Source organism: Pelobates fuscus, chromosome 4 (genome assembly GCF_036172605.1).
Source record: "Pelobates fuscus isolate aPelFus1 chromosome 4, aPelFus1.pri, whole genome shotgun sequence".
Lineage (NCBI taxonomy): Eukaryota > Metazoa > Chordata > Amphibia > Anura > Pelobatidae > Pelobates > Pelobates fuscus.
In genome coordinates this window covers 40,033,575-40,050,946 of record NC_086320.1, presented here as the reverse complement: position 1 = coordinate 40,050,946, position 17,372 = coordinate 40,033,575, and the positions used below count along the sequence as shown (strand labels likewise).

The 17,372-nt window shown below is 39.8% G+C and overlaps 1 protein-coding gene across 1 annotated transcript; it reads left to right on the top strand.

Annotated features, from left to right (window-relative positions):
• Positions 1–847: 847 nt before the first annotated feature.
• Positions 848–7,076, top strand: CCN3 (cellular communication network factor 3). Its single transcript, XM_063451120.1, has 5 exons — positions 848–987; positions 3,282–3,501; positions 3,935–4,186; positions 4,743–4,957; positions 5,458–7,076. The coding sequence occupies exons 1-5, from the start codon at positions 931–933 to the stop codon at positions 5,749–5,751; spliced, it is 1,038 nt and encodes a 345-aa protein (XP_063307190.1). The 5' UTR covers positions 848–930; the 3' UTR covers positions 5,752–7,076.
• Positions 7,077–17,372: the final 10,296 nt, after the last annotated feature.

Sequence of the window (17,372 nt, the reverse complement as noted above, 5' to 3'; positions counted from 1 at the left end):
TGGCTGTCTCAGAGGCTTTGGGGGAAGGCTTAACCCATTTATAAACATAGCAGTTTCTCTGAAACTGCTATGTTTATAAAAAAATGGGTTAACCCTAGCTGGACCTGGCACCCAGACCACTTCATTAAGTGAATAGGCCTGAATGGATTATCGGTATGCTTTCTCTATGCTGACTGCCAGGTGCAAATGACAAAGCTTATAAAATGGCTGACAGAGAGCTAAGATGGAGGCACACTGTTTCCTGATAGAGAGATGAATGTGAATTTCAACATTTAATTTTATTTTTCAAATCTCACAAATACATATTTGTAAAATATAAGGATATGTAACCATTATACCAAAATCCTGAGAACGGATAGTTCCCCTTTGCACAAATTCCTATAAACCGCTCAGACCAAGACATGATAACTACACGGTTCGAGAAAATAATAATCATTTTCCAGCCCGTTTTACAGGTTGCATAACAGCAATAATTAATAAATGTAACTTGGTACAGTAGATCATTCCTTCATGTCCCTGCGGACTTAACTAGACGTCTAGGCTGGAGTTTGGCTTTGCAGAAGGAATTCCTCATCCTTCGATGAGTAATCAGTTCCTCTGACTCAAATCTATTCCATGAGCAGACTTTCTCTGCAAATTTTGGCTGGAAAAACACATTCCTCCTAGCACCTTATTACATAGCCTGCATTATAATTCATGGGTGTAACAGCGACACCTAGTGCCCATTTTAAACTTTGTCTGAGAATAAATTTGTTGTTTGCAAAACATCAGGAAGGAATTTGGATCACTCCCCCTATTCAGTAATTCCAGCCAATAGGGTGTCTATTGCCCTGGCTGTGATCTATATATACACAGGCTGCTGGCTATGGAGAGAGAACTAATTCTAGAAGTTACAAGTGATTACATCTCTGCTGAGCTGGAAAACACACCATGATCTGGAGAATGACTTCTTGCCTGGTCCTATTCACTCTCTGCTTGCTACATCATGTAAGTGTCACTTTGTCTCACTGTGCTGAGTCTGTAAGGGTTTGTAGCAGTTATACATCAGGCTGTGCTAATCCTTCTAAGAAGATACAATATATTCTATTCAGCCTGAGTGGGGATTTATTTTCAATCAAACATGAACTGCACAGAGAGAGTTTAACTATTACTTTATATGTGTACCTGTTGCCAACAGGTCTGTACAGAACAATATGCAGATTTTAGTACATTGATGGTTAGTTCTGTAATTGTGGCTGGATCAGTTTACCAAGAGAGCAATTCACAGCATGCCCAGCCAGACTAGTTCAATAGAAATCTTGTTTTTGTTTGTTTGTTTGTTTGTTATGTGCATTATATTATTATTATTATTATTATTATTATTATTATTATTATTATTATTTATATAACGCCAACAAATTCCGTAGCGCTGTACAATAGTGATTTCTACTTTACTAAGGACTAAGGGCTCCTGATCTAGGCTTTATGGGGGAGTGGTTTGAAAATGTGTGTGGTTTGAAAGAAAGATCTGTACTAGGAATGCATATTGTGGTACCCTGTGATTGCAGTAGTCTTTTGATGTAGAGCTAAGCAGCAGGAATGTAAGTGGCCATCCCAGTGTACTGACTGACAGCATGTAAATAAACTGGGACTGTCATTACTATTCCTACTGCTTAAAATCCCAGATGGCAGTACATGTTACCTAAATAGTATTTATTAATGTTCAACTGAAAAGGTTCACTATCCTCACTTAAATTTGATTATTATTATTATTATTATTATTATTATTGATCTTTGCAATGGGTTTGCACATTCCTTTGTTTCCCAAATTATTTAATGTCATCATTTTGATACAGTTTGATACAATTTTGATATAAATGATTTATTCAGCAGTATTAGTATTAAGGAGTCTTTGGAACATTAATTTTTTTTTCCATTGGAAAAGGGGGGGGGGAGGTGGAGGGGGGGGTGGAGGGAGGTCTGGCATGTGATGTTACAAAAGCTCCTTCAAAAACTACATCTGTGATTTTTATTTTATTGGGGGAGGCGGGGTTGGAGCTATTGTTACCATGCAAAACCAAAAAACAAAATGAAAAGAGCTAAAACTTGCCTCTATTCCAGTGGGCCAGGTACTCCTTGCAGCCAGATATTTCTCTACTAATGTCACTTAACTTTGCTGGAGGGGGGGGGGGGGGATGTCAGGAAAGACAGGCTGAGTGAGGGGGGGACATGGGTGGTGTGTTTGCTGGAGTGGGGGACATGGGTGGTGTGTTGCGCCATTGGCTGTCTAGTATCATATGCCTATTTTGCATAGAATTTAAATTAGCCAACCCGCTGCTCTTGTTCTGGACTGCCAATGACGTTGCCAAAGGTGGAATTATAGCTTTGGCAGCGGAAGGGAAAATTTCCCTATGTGCAGTATTTCAAAGTGAAACACTGCACATACAGACTTAAGGTACCGTGACCACTTTGAATCACTGAAGTGGTGATGGTGCTTACCAGTTGTGTTCAAAATACAACCCTCAGCTGGCTGGTACTGCTCATGCCTTTGCCATATATTACTGGAGGTGGATCATTCATATCTAGCTAACTGTAGGCCATTGTTTAAACTAGAGGACTGAGATTTATTTAGATGGTGAATGTTCCATTTAGGAAACTCCAAGTATTATTTCTCCATTATGATTTCTGGGGTTACATAGTTACATAGGCTGAAAAGAGGAAAATGTGTGTCCATTAAGTTCAGCCTTCCTCACATTAGTGTTTTGCTGTTGATCCAAAAGACGTAATATTATTTTGGCAAACAAGTTGTGGTTTGATGTTCTTTCATAAGGAAACTAACCAGAAGAGATTAATGTAATTGTAATTTATCGATTGAATGAGTAAAGTGGACATCTTTCATTTGGGCATCCAGGGGTTTTCTGTCATTTCTGTATTTTGGCACAATGCACATCATGAGCAAGACATAAGATGTTTTCTAACTCAGATGGAAACTAGCAATAACTTGTTGTCCAGATCAGTTGTTTTTAAGAGAGGAACCTAAATTATAAAAATGGAATTAGTTTAATGACCCATTTGTTAGTTATAAAATTGCCTTAGTGACTCTGGAACATTTGTAAGAGGTCAGATATGAGACATATCAGTGGTTCCATTTGCCATGAGTTGAAGAACAATATGCGAAAGAAGATCTTCCATCCCACTCTCTATTTAGGATAGATATGTTTTGTTTCCCATTTTCATGTTATCCGTTTACTCTGCAAATTAGAGGCACATTATATTAAACCATGTCTGTGTTCTTCCTGTAGGTAACTTCACAAAGATGCCCGGCACAGTGTGGACATTGCCCTGACGAAGTCCCTAGATGTGCTCCATCTGTACCACTTGTGCTGGATGGTTGCGCCTGCTGCCCAGTATGTGCCCGCCAACAAGGAGAAAGCTGCTCGGAAGTGCATCCCTGCCAAGAAGACAAAGGTCTATACTGCGACTTCAGTGCAGACCTCAGTGCCGAATCAGGCATTTGCATGGGTAAGGTTTCTACTAAAACAGTTTATAAACTCTATCATCACTATATAATATAATCGATCTCTTATACAAGATGCAATTGACTCCATAAAATAGTGGCTCCATAGAAACAGTAATGTATATTCACTAACAGTTAATTTTGTTTATTAAAAATGTGAAAGTTAATTAATTCCCTTACATACATTCTTGGCACATCTAGTTCCTTATATAAACCAAGAATGTGAACTCTGTCAAAAGTCTCCACCAGCCTAAAAGTATGGTTTCTCTATAAAACTACCTTCAGCGGATTTTAGAGTTTATGATCCCTAGTAATCACCAACTACTTGAGATGTAATTTTTAGCTAATGGAGGCTTTTTCAGGCTTTTTTCATGATACATTTTTTTTTTACCATATCTACATCTTGATAACGAAGGCTTGATTTTCTTTCTACACTAGCACTAGAAGGCAACAACTGTGTTTTTGATGGAGTTCTATACCGGAATGGTGAATCGTTCCAACCGAGTTGCAAGTACCACTGTTCCTGCCAAGATGGACAGATTGGCTGTGTTCCTCGGTGCAACCTCGACCTTTTGCTTCCAGGCCCAGACTGCCCATTCCCAAGAAAAATCAAACTTCCTGGAGATTGCTGTGAAAAGTGGGTTTGTGATTCTAAAGAAGAGGTTGAGATTGGAGGCTACGCAATGGCTGGTGAGAACATTTTCATTTAGAAATATTATTTAGAAATATACACTTTACATGTAGCATCATTTTATTTTGAATTCTCGAAATTGTGAATGTTGTGAATGTAGTTATTCGTGTCATTAGAATTTCGTCCAACAAACGTTATTCAGGAAAATTATTCCGACAAAAATGGGTCAGTCATCCACAAATAAATACATAATATAAATATTATGTATATATATTGTAGTATATTGATAGGAGCATTTCCCCACCATTTGGTTAAAAGATAAAGTAAGAAAAAGTAACCAGGGGAGGGGAAAAGAAGAGGAACAGTAGTAAATCTGTATTAATGTATGTTTTTATATGTTTATAAAATATCATGTATAAATATAGATTGTTATTTTATTAGAAACAAATAAAAATATCAGTATAACTCAGTTGTTATTATTATTATTATTATTATTATTATTATTATTGTTGTTGTTATTTATATTCCGCATATATTCCGCCGTAGCACTTTACAATATTATCAGAGGGGTAGATTTAACAACAAACTATAATATTTTTTTTTAATATTTTCTAGCATATAGACCAGAGGCTACGCTTGGAATCGATCCTTCTGATGCGAGTTACAACTGTATTGAGCAAACAACTGAATGGAGCGCCTGCTCTAAAACATGTGGAATGGGCCACTCATCGAGGGTGACGAACCGCAACCGACGCTGTGAGATGCAGAAACAGGTCCGTCTGTGTATGGTACGACCCTGTGAAAAAGAGACAGAAAAACCCATGGAAAAGGTACGTCCCATCGAAATAAGACTAAACAAAATTGTACAACTGACAGCAAGATTGCAATGAGTGCAAATTAAACGAGGATAAAATACTGCGTCTGCACCTTTTCTGGTAATCTAGTGGTAGGAGTAGGCAATTGGGTGCTTTACGTGGCGCAGAGTGACTTACAGTGTGTAACAGAGTTGATGGAGTTCAAGAGTGAGAAATTTTGGTTGGCAGCAGGGACATTTTTTGTGTAGTATTGTCTCTAGACAATTATTAAAACACAGCAATTAACAAACCATTCTGAAATATTTTGAGTGTAGCCATTTTATGTCTCGTTACTTTTAATATGTTCTTCAATTCTGCCTTCTAAAAAAACAAAATAATCAAACTGTAAGCGGCCATCCTTAATTCTTAAAGACACAGAAGAAGACAGATGTATAAACAAAACAGTGTGTATTGTATTTAGATTTGGAATTCACGATATAAAATAAAGCATTCTAAAAATATATTTATTTTTTCAGAAAGGGAAAAAATGTCTGCGACTGAAAAAGTCAGTAAAAGCCATCCATCTGGAATACAAAAACTGCACCAGTATCCAAGCATACAAGCCTAAATTCTGTGGGATTTGCAAAGATGGTCGATGCTGTACCCCCCATAGTACCAAAACCACTCAAGTAGAATTTCAGTGTCCTAACAAGAAAGTCTTCAAGAAACCAGTCATGGTCATCCATACTTGCGTTTGTCATCACAATTGTCCCCAGGACACAAGCCTTCTTCAAATAGATAATGCAATGTTCCCAGGACTGAAAATATAACAGATTTATATATTGATTATCTCAATCACTGTTTAGATTCTTCAGTATCAGAAGAGTTTTATATTCTTAACACGACTTCCTACTTCTAGTGTTATGGTAGGGAGATCTGTGGAGTTAGTACATCCTTAGAGTATATATAGAGTCTATAGAGTGCTTAAGGATCTTGAACAAATTAGCCATTGGCAATTACTGACAGTCGACTTATTTTTGTTGATTTCCTTAGGTGAAATATTCTTGAAATCAGCAAGATAATTTAGCCCATGGTCTGTTTTAAATTGATTTGTAAAATTGTATATAAAGTAATTTATAGTTTAAGGGTGAAAAATCTATTACTATAATATATTTTTCAAGGGACAGTCTTAGCACCAAAATAATTTCAACAAGTAATGTTGGGTTATAAATCATTACAACACGCAATTTTGGGGTTTAGATCCCAACCTTGAATAGATCCCGACCTTAAATAGCACAGTTTACGTGTGACGGTTTCCACTTCTACTAGTGGCTGTTATTAATTCATACAGCCATTAGGGGCGTCAGACTTTATTAGATTCCGTTATTGAATCTATATCATGACGCCTGAGGCTGAGTGAGTCCAATGCTTCTCTGTGAGAAGTACCGGACCGGTGGATCTGCTTGCACAGTGTGTCCTCATTTTTCTTTTGCCTGTCTTGGCACTGGATAAAATGGTAAGTGTAATTGTGTATTTTTAATGATTAGGAAAAGGATAGAGCTGTGTTGTAAATCATAGTAACACGTCTAATAACAAATATTAGTGTTTCTTTAAGGTGTGTGTGTGTGTGTGTGTGTGTGTGTATATATAATTGTGTGATGTCTTGTGTGAATTTTTACTACACCAGCCCCTGTCTCTATCATAGATTAGGATTTAAGATTCCAAGACTTACACTACTAGCCAAGCTTTAAAACTTACTTGCCACTGTACACCTGGAGGTTACATGGCAGACTCATCGGGGGGAATTTCTTGTCTCCAGGGCAGAATTCTTACTGCTTTTTTTTATAAATGATTTACAAACAAAAATGTATTTTCTTTACACCTGCTGTAAAACACACTTTTGTGCCGAGCCTTCTATAAGGGGTGTGTTTCTGGGATATAACAAATCACAGAATCTAAAGCAAGTCTGACAATCAGATAACAAAGACTCTCTAGAAAATGGACTTTGTTTTTTTTTTTTTTGCTCACCTGTGGTGCCTATACACAATATGCAGAGGTAAATTATAAGAAATACGTTTCCATGATTTGTATATGATCTGTGATTCTGCAAAATAATATGAGATGTTACACTGCCAACAGGTTATGATTGTATATGTATATATCCATGTGTCTACTGTCTTATTTCAAGTTTCCAAATATAAATAGAAGGCTTTCATATTTTTGAGTATATTTCAGTTCACCTTCTATAATTTGAATATACAAAATAGTTGTAAGAAATATTTTTGATGTAATATACTCTTGTTATAATAAAGGATATGTTGCAGGTGTTTGTCTACTCTACGGAAAAAAAGAGAAAAGACGAATTGATGTTTAATGAATAGCTATAAATGTGACCTGTAAAAAAAGTATGAAATAGCCATTTTTTGTGATTCCCAATTTACTATACTCTAGCAGGGATAGGCAACCTTCGGCACTCCAGATGTTGTGGACTACATCCCCCATAATGCTCTTACACCCGTAGTGCTGACAAAGCATCCTGGGAAGTGTAGTTCAAAACATCTGGAGTGCCGAAGGTTGCCTATGCCTGCAGATACATTGTGCCGAAAGTGCTGTTAATGTTAATTAATTATTGGCCGGTGAATTTGAAAAATTCCAGTTCTGCAACTTTGGCCGAATATGTGCAATTCTATGGTCAACTTCTGGCATTCCGAGCAACAACTTTGTAACTGCACTGTATGCTCTACTGTAAGATAGGTTATCTTCAAACTAACATTAACAATTGTCAGTGTCTTCAATTACCACTGTTTAGAATTGTCGCTATGTATTTAATGTGTTTTAAAATGCTGTTTTAAATATAACATCGATATGTATATTTGTATATAGGAAATGATTACACAATGTCAGATAGATTTTTGTTTAGTTTGTGATACTGTATATTTTATTTTAATGTTTGTAACCATTTTTGTAATAAAAAAAAAAGCCGATATACATTTTTATTTCATTCTGAGAACTACTTGCGATTAAAGTGAATTCTATTAAATTAGCTTTGCTCTTGTTTTAACAACTTTATATATGCATACACACAGGTAAAAGTTTAAATAACTTTTTCTGTATATATAAATGTTTATGCAGAGGAGGTCACACGGTTATATCATCTCGAAGTCGAAGTACAAAAGCAATCAGTACAAAACCAGAGAAGGTTTTGCACACGTGTTCCAAGGGATGAGGTAATATATAAAGATTTGCATTTAATAAAGGGAAACTCTCACCGTTATGGTGTACAGATTATGCCTATGAAGTCTGTGCTCTGATTTTTCTGTAACGTAGGGGTCAAATCATTTTTGTTTCTGTTTATGAAGCTCTAGATACAGCTCCTCTGATTTAGGGATCGACCGATTATCGTTTTTACCGATATAATCGGCCGATATTCGGTATTTTCGGCAATATCGGTATCGGCCAATATAGATACCGATATTGCCGATAATACCTCCTAGGACCGCCGGGCTAATTACAAGCCCGGCGGTCCTGGGGGGGCCCGCAGGTAGCGTTTACTCACCTCCGAGCAGCTCCCGAGTGTAAGTCTCGCAAGACCCGCGGCCGTCAGAGTGTTGCCACGGGTTGCCAGAGTGCTGGCCGCGAGACTTACACTGGGGAGCTGGAGGAGCTGGAGGAGGTGAGTAAACGCTACCTGCGGGCCCCCTCACTGCTCAACCAATGCCACTGGACCACCAGGGACTGTCATATCCCCCCTCTATGGCCAGGTAACAAGCAGGGAGGGGGGACAACAAAAAATAATAAAACATCAATATTTAAAATAAATATTAAAAATAAACATAAAAAAATTAAAATAAAAAAATGCCTTTACCCCCCCTCCCCCCCCCCATTTTACACAAATCACATCCCTTCCGGAAAACACACACACTGCATTATATACACACACACACACACACTACACACTCTGTATATAATGCAGAGTGTGTATATAGTGTAGTGTGTGTATATAATGTAGTGTGTGTGTAGTGTGTCTATATAATAGTTTGTGTGTGTGTATAATGCATACTGCATTATACACACACACTGCATTATATACACACACACTGCATTATATACACACACTGCATTATATACACACACACATACGGCCATCTTTAAAGCGGGGCAAACGGGGCAGCTGCCCCGGCCCACTCACTCCTGGGGGGCCCAAAGCCGCTTCCCCGCAATTTATTTGCCCACTGGGCCCGCCGGTGCTGCGGCTGCACCGGGAGCCCACACACTAGGAGGGCCCGGTCGTGCGCTGTGGCCCTTTAACAGCGCGACCGGGCCCCCTTGTTTTACCGCAGCAGGCTGGGAGGAAGTGACTGCCGTGAGTCACTTCCTCCCAGATAGAATGAAGCCGCGCGGGATGGAGGAGGAGGAGGCGGCCGTCAGGAGGGAGCTGGAGTGCAGGAGCCTCACACTCCCACCGACCTCAGCCTGCCACTGGACCCCAGGGAACCCATAAGGTAGGCTGGAGGGTGGCTTTATAAATGAACTTTGCATGTGTGTGTGTGAGTCAGTATGTCTGTGTGTCTTACTATGTGTGTATGTGTGTGAGTATGTCTGTCAGGGTGTCTGTGTGTGTGTCACTATGTCTGTGTGTCAGTATGTCTGTGTGTCAGTATGTATGTCTGTGCGTGTCAGTATGTCTGTCTGTGCGTGTCAGTATGTCTGTCTGTGCGTGTCAGTATGTCTGTCTGTGCGTGTCAGTATGTCCGTCAGTATGTCAGTGTGTCAGTATGTCTGTCAGTGTGTAAAAATGTAAACTTTGCATGTGTGTCAGTATGTATGTGTGTGTCAGTATATGTGTGTGAGTATGTCTGTCAGGGTGTCTGTGTGTGTCACTATTTCTGTGTGTGTGTGTGCGTCTCTGTGTGTGTATCAGTATGTCTGTCAGTGTGTATATCTGTTGTCAGTATGTATATCTGTGTATCTGTATTTAGTATATCTATGTTTCTCTATGTGGTCTGTGTGTATCTGCATGTGTGTCAGGTTGTGTATCTGCGTGTCTGTATGTGTGTCAGTGTGTGTATCTGTATGTTATCATTGTATGTATTTGTGTATTTGTATGTTGTCAGTATGTGTACCTGTGTGTGTATATCTGTGTGTGCATCTGTATATAGTCAGTGTTTTTATCTGTGTATGCATGTGTGTCAGTATATGCATCAGTGTGTCTGAGTATCCATATGTGTCAGTGTTTGTATATATGTCTATGTATGTGTATGTGTGTCAGGTTGTGTATCTGTGTGTCTGTATGTGTTAGTGTGTGTATCTGTTTCAGTCTGTATCTGCATGTGTGTTAGTGTGAGTGTCAGTGTTTATGTCTGTGTATCTGCATGTGTATATCACAGTGTGTGTGTGTGTGTGTGTGTGGCAGTCTATGTGCATACATCTCATTATTCAAATCGCCAACACTACACACAAGTACACCCCTGCATTCAACCTTAAACACTACATACAAACACAGTCCTGCATTGAAATGTCAACAATATATAAATCCCAAAAATATATAAAAAAAACACACCCCAGCATTTAAAAAAACAAGCAAAAATAAACTACACATAGATGCATGCTTGCATTCAAACACCAACACCACATACAAACACACCCCTGTATTTACACAAACATACTCCATACACAAACATGCTTCCATTCAAACACACAAACACAACTCAGTGCTAAATACGACTCTGCAAGCATGGGAAAATGGTTGCGCTACTGCGTTGGGAAGTGGAGAGCGTGATTGCATGTCAGGGAGTGGGGGTCAGGGGGCCCCATCAAATTCTTGCCCAGGGCCAAATCAATTTTAAAGACGGCCCTGCACACACACACACTACACACACTGCATTATATACACACACACACTGCATTATATACACACACACGCACTGCATTATATACACACACACACTACACACACTGCATTATACACACACACACACTACACACACTGCATTATATACACACACACACACACACACACACACTACACTTTATACACACACTACACACTGTATTCATTATATACACACACTATACAAACACACTGCTTTCACTATACGCACACACACACTGCATTCACTATACACACACTGCATTCGCTTTACACACACCACACACTACACAAACACAAACTCTGCATACATTATATACACACACTACACAAACAGTCACTGCATTAACTATACACACTACACAAACACACCCTGCATTCATTATATATACACTACACAAATATACACAGCTCCACTGTCTAAACACACTGCATCCAGTGCATGTGGCTTGTATATTTTGTGCATTTACCTTTAGAAATAGTTTATTTTTTCAAAATGGATAATGTACAGAATATCGGCAAGTTATCGGCTATCGGCCTGAAAGTTAACAGATTATCGGTATCAGTATCGGCTCTAAAAAACAATATCAGTCGATCCCTACTCTGACTGTGACTCACATAACCTCCATACTAAAAAAAATATGGTTTCATCTTCAATCAGATCTTATAGCACCGTGTGTTGACTTTAGATGCTCTTATCTCCTTTTTTGTTAATTGAACTTCAATCATACCCATGAGGCTGCTACAAGCTTTATCAGGCAATTACCAGAGCAGGAATTAAATTCTAAATTAAACACACTGTGCAACAAGGAAAGTTAAAAATAAATAGATATATTCTTCAAGAATTGTGCAATGAGGCTATTTGGGTTTCAACCAGAAACAAATTAACTTACCGTATATACTCGAGTATAAGACGAGTTTTTCAGCACATTTATTGTGCTGAAAAAACCCCACTCGTCTTATACTCGAGTTAATATGTCTGTATTATGGCAACTTACATTGCAAGTCATTACAAGCCCGGCGGTCCTGTTGGGGGCTGGCAGGAAGCTGTAACTTACCTTCACAGCAGCTCCTGTCAGTTCCCTTCTCTCTCCTCCGGTCGGCTCCCTCTGCAAGTCTGGACCACCAGGGCAGGGGGGATGAAAAAAATAAAAATTTAAATAAAATAAAATTAAACAAATATTAATAATATTAAAAAAAATAAAAGAAGAAAAATATATTAATAATATAACAAAAAATAATATTAAAATAATAATAATAAAAAAATAATAATAATAAAAATGCCCACCCCCCACCAAGGCTCTGCATCACACACACAAACACACTCTGCATCACACACACACTGCATTCATACACACACACACACTGCATTCATACACACACACTGCATTCATACATACACACACAAACACACTGCATTCATACACACACACACCATTCATACACACACTGCATTCATTCACACACTCTGCATTCATACACACACACTGCATTCATACAAACTGCATTTATACACACACTGCATTCATTATATACACACACTGTAAATAAATATTCAATTAATATAATTTTGGGGGGATATAATTTTATTTAGAAGTTTACCAGTAGCTGCTGCATTTCCCACCCTAGTCTTATACTCGAGTCAATAAGTTTTCACATTTTTGGGGGGTAAAATTAGGGATCTCGACTTATATTCGGGTTGACTTATACTCGAGTATATACGGTAACTCATAACAGGAAGCGAATTGAGCAGTGCAATGGCATGATCTATACACCAAAACCACTTAAATTAAGCTAGAGCTGTTTTGGGGCTTAAAGTGTCCCTTTAATCCCTGTACTCCCTTCCCCTACAAGATACAGCAAAATATATGAAAACTGGCATCTAGTAATCACAGTATCCCCTGCCCATACCAGACACCGCAGTGATATATAAAGAGGGATTAAGGGCCCTGCTCAGTGAGCTTACATGCTAGAGGGAGTAGGGTATAGTGACACAAAAGGTAAGGGAAGGGTGGGGAAGTAGGTTGCTAGGTGTCAAGCCGCCCACCGGGTCCGCTCCTGTCAGCGAGCAGTGTGGGTCCCGGCGGGCATGTATTGTTGCGGCGGCATTCCCACACACTAAGGGGAATGCCGCCGATCTCTTACCTATTAGGTCCTCTCCCCGCCGGGTTCGCTCAAACCTGGCGGGCACATCTTGATCCAGCAGCATTTCCACGTGGTGATGGGAATGCCGCCAATCATTCACCAGTGGTGGCTCCTCCTACCTCAGCGGCCGGGTCTATATCATTAAAGACGCCGGCCGCATCAACTGTGTTTAACTTAAGGTTTTCTCTTTAACCCTTAAAGGGCTAGATCATTAAAAATTATATGGGTGTGTTACACACACACAAGCTTGGTCACATGTTTCCCTACAGCCTGTCAGGGAACATCTTAAGCTATTTAAACCTAGTTTGTCCATTTCTTAGTTCCATGTCGTGGTTTCCATATTGGTTATCCGAGAGCGCGTTCCTTGTTTTGATTTCTTATGTGTCTGACCTTGGCTTCCCTTTTTGACTATCCAATCTCTGTATTCCTTGACCTTTGGCTTGGCTCCTGACTATTCTGATTTCTACATTCCTTGACCTGTGGCTTGTTCATTGTTTGCGTTATTTCTACGTCTTGTCTTTAACCCGTCTTGTGTCCTTTTGCCTTTATACGTTAAATCCGGGCCATTCTAAGGCCCAGTAATACGTGTTAGGTATTTTCTTATCATCTACTTAAGTTCTGCGTGTTGGGCACCTACAGTATTCCTGACAATAGGATAGTATTGATTGAGGGCTTAGTGTTTTGTTTTGATTACAGTTGCAGGAGAGGAATCGGGGTGCAGAGAGAAAGCTGTTCAGTTTAATTAATTTGCTTTCCTGAAGAAGTAAGCTTTCAAAGACTTATTGAAAGTGGAGACTGGGTGAAAGTCTAACAGAGAGGGGAAGGGTGTTCCATAGGAACGGTGCAGCCATAGAGAAGTCTTTAAGGTGAGCATCAGAGGTAGGAGTACAAACAGAGGTTAGATGTAGGTCTCCTGCAGAGCGTAGGATGCCTAGACGGGACATATTTGTGTATTAGTGAGGATAAGTAGGTCAGAGTAGCATTGTGTAGAGATTTGTGAGCAAGTACTAGGATCTTAAATTGAGCCCTATATCTTTCGGGCAACCAATGTAGGGACTGAAAGAAGGGGAGGCGTGGGAGGTGCGGGCAGACAGGAAGATGTGCTTTGCCGCCGCATTCATTATAGACTGTAACGGGGCAAGTTAGGAACACGTAAGACCATTGAGAAGCGGATTACAGTAGTCAAGGTGAGAGAGGACAGTGGCATGAACAAGCACCTTAGCTGTATCAGGCGTTAAATAGGGGCGGATGCGTGCTATGTTTTTGAGATGGAAGCGGCAGGATTTGACGATGTATTGGACATGAGGGGTGAAGGAGAGATTGGTGTGAAAGAGAACACCTTGGCAGTGAGTATCCAAGCACCTGTTTTCAAGCAAATAAGAAAAACACTATAAAGACTGTCATCCAGAACTCCATGTATTCCCCACCAGTCACAAAACAAACATTATGTAAGAACACACAAATAAATCCCTCATCGGGAAAAAAAACATAAAAGTCCTAGCAGCAGCAATCATAAAATGGAAATACACAATAGAACTGCCAGTTTTAAATAGTCACACTAAATCCCTCTGCTGGATCTCACAACAGGACTGGAAATCCACTCATGGAGAATTCGAGATCCCAATGCAAAATCTATCTTTTCTTAGTCTGACCGGCCTACAGTTTTTCTCCTTAGTCCATAACTGTAAACACAACTGACCTGTGGCACATCTCAGAGTATACTGACACGCAAGTAACTCATAATGAAAGAATAGAATTATTACACAATCTGGTTATGATAGCCGCCATTAGGATATGTTACAAGAACTAAACTGGCGAAATCTGGCTAACCTCCCAGAAAACTCTGCCAAGGGGAACTGCCAGGAATTCAACAATGAATAATTGTTTTATCGGTATAATATTAGCTTTTTACCTAAATGAGAATATAACAACCAAAAGATGTATGTGATACCTTTATTGGCGAAAGAAAAACAATTTCACCCAACAAACATGTCTGGTGAATAGCCCTAAGTGTTCTGAAAGTTAGCAAAATATCCTTTTTTTTTTTTTTTTGTTACTATTTTTGATACCACTTACACATTTTCTAAATTATTGTATTCTCAATTTCTGTGTGAAAATTGTGAAAATAGTGAAACTGACAAGAAAGGTGTCTTGCAGAATTTTTCCCACTATAATTTGAAATTCTATTTAAATTTTCACCAAATTTCTAGCTATTCACACTGTAGTACAAAATGCTACAAAGCACATAAACGAGCTGTCTCACTAAATCTAAAATCAAACCATAAATGCAATGAGTGCTACATTTTAATGATTTATTGTATTATTTTATAAGTAACATTGTAGCTGGGTAAGAGCCCTCAAAATGGACAGAAAGTCTTCATAGTAAAACCATCAACATGAAAGAACTTAAGAAAAAAACACGGACATTAAGCAATTGCTTATCGCCCTCTTGTGGTGAAGTGAAAATAATTGACTACAAAATGCACTGAAGATACAGTAAATGTTTTCACTGCCTTTCATTCTTTAACCCGTTAAAGGCTAGTTCATATTTTATGACTTTGCTTGAAAAATTTTTTGATATGAGTTGCACTGATGTGACACTGTGCCCTGGCAGGCCCTGAAACGCACACGTGTGAAGGAAACTGACTGCTATTATATTACAGTCAAAAAAGTTTTTAGTTTTTTTTTAAATGCAAGCTATTGTGACACCAGATATGAGTGGTGGCACTGGGCAAGTGGGCACAGTATACGCTGTGAGCCTGACACACATGCTGGCAGGCAGGCAACTGCAATTAGATTACACAGGGGGAAAAAAAGCAGACTGATGTTCTAGCCCTAAAAAGGGCTTTTTGGGGTGCTGTCCTTACAGCAGAGATCAGATGAGTGCTTCAGGACTGTAGTGGACACTGAATACACTAGCCTGGCTATCGATTTCCCTATTAAATCAGCAGCAGCTACACTGTCCCTCCTCTCACTAAGAATGCAGCTTCCGGGGGGCGGGGCCTAGCTGTCATGGAGGAAAGACACACTTCGTGTGAGCTCCCTCACTATCTCACTTTAAGCAGCTATCAACAAGCGAAATTTTTTTTTTTTAAATTAATAAATAAAAGAATGCAGTTTCCGAATGATTCTAAAATGGATGCTGTCCAGGAGGTGGGAGGGTCTGGGAGGGAGGATCTGCTGCTGATTGGCTGGAATGTGTCTGCTGACTGTGAGGTACAGGGTCAAAGTTTACTCAATGATGACGAATAGGGGGCGGACCGAACATCGCATATGTTCGCCGTCCGTGGCGAACGCGAACAAGCTATGTTCGCCAGGAACTATTCGCCAGCGAACCATTCGGGACATCTCTAGTCAGGATAGATGCCTCTGGAATGGGAGGTACGGGTTGAGATGGTACGCATACCAGTGTCTCAGGGGCCAAATAAGCATTTCTGGACAAAAGTGTCTGATGGGCCTGGGCAATCTGGTCCATACGGTGATCCTGTTCTTAAAATCTTGCCTCATAGGAGGCCATTTGCTGTCCTAAACCTGCAGGGCCCATGGTCCTATCATAATGTCATGATGTAATACCCCAACACGCAGAGTTTAGGATAGCAAGGGACAAGACTAGGATATAACTTATTACTTGGACTTAGAATGGCCAGACTAAACGTCAGACAAAGATAAAGCGTAATTAGAAACGAGACGAGGTCATGGTAACAGAGAGACTACGAAAATGAGAACAAGCCAGAGTCAGGTAGATAGTAATCAGTCTCACGGGCAAACAAGACAGGAAAGGGTTAACGATAAATTCAGAGTCAAGAACAAAGCCATGGTCAATACCAAAATAAACAAAATAGATCAAGGAATGCACTAAAGGGTACTGACACAGAAACCACGATAGGACAAAGTGGATAGGGCTAGGGAAGTTTAAATATCCTCTAACATTTGATTGGCCCACGTCATGCCTACGCGCCCAAAACGTTCGTGTGCGGGGGTGCTGGAATGACGTGGGCCAATGGGAGCCTGAATAAATTTTTAAGAGCGAGCTCGTGACTCGAGCCATGCTCCTAGTCCCAGGCGGGCCACGTGACTGATCACTGCGGTCAGTGCACGCGGCTAAGTCAGAAGAGGAGATCAAGCTGCATGCAGCTCATGTGGAGGCAGGAGTGATCCAGCCACGCGCGGCTCAAGCTTAGGAGCGACCGTCCCAGGATAAGGTAAATACAGCCACAACCACTTATCCCAATCACACACCTTTCCTAACGTCCTATCCCATTAAAAGCATATTACCGCGTATTTAACCCCTTAAGGACCAAACTTCTGGAATAAAATGGAATCATGACATGTCACACATGTCATGTGTCCTTAAGGGGTTAATAAAACAGATAGACCCCCTACTTCAGGGGTAGGCAACCTTCGGCTCTACAGATGTTTTGGACTACATCTCCCATA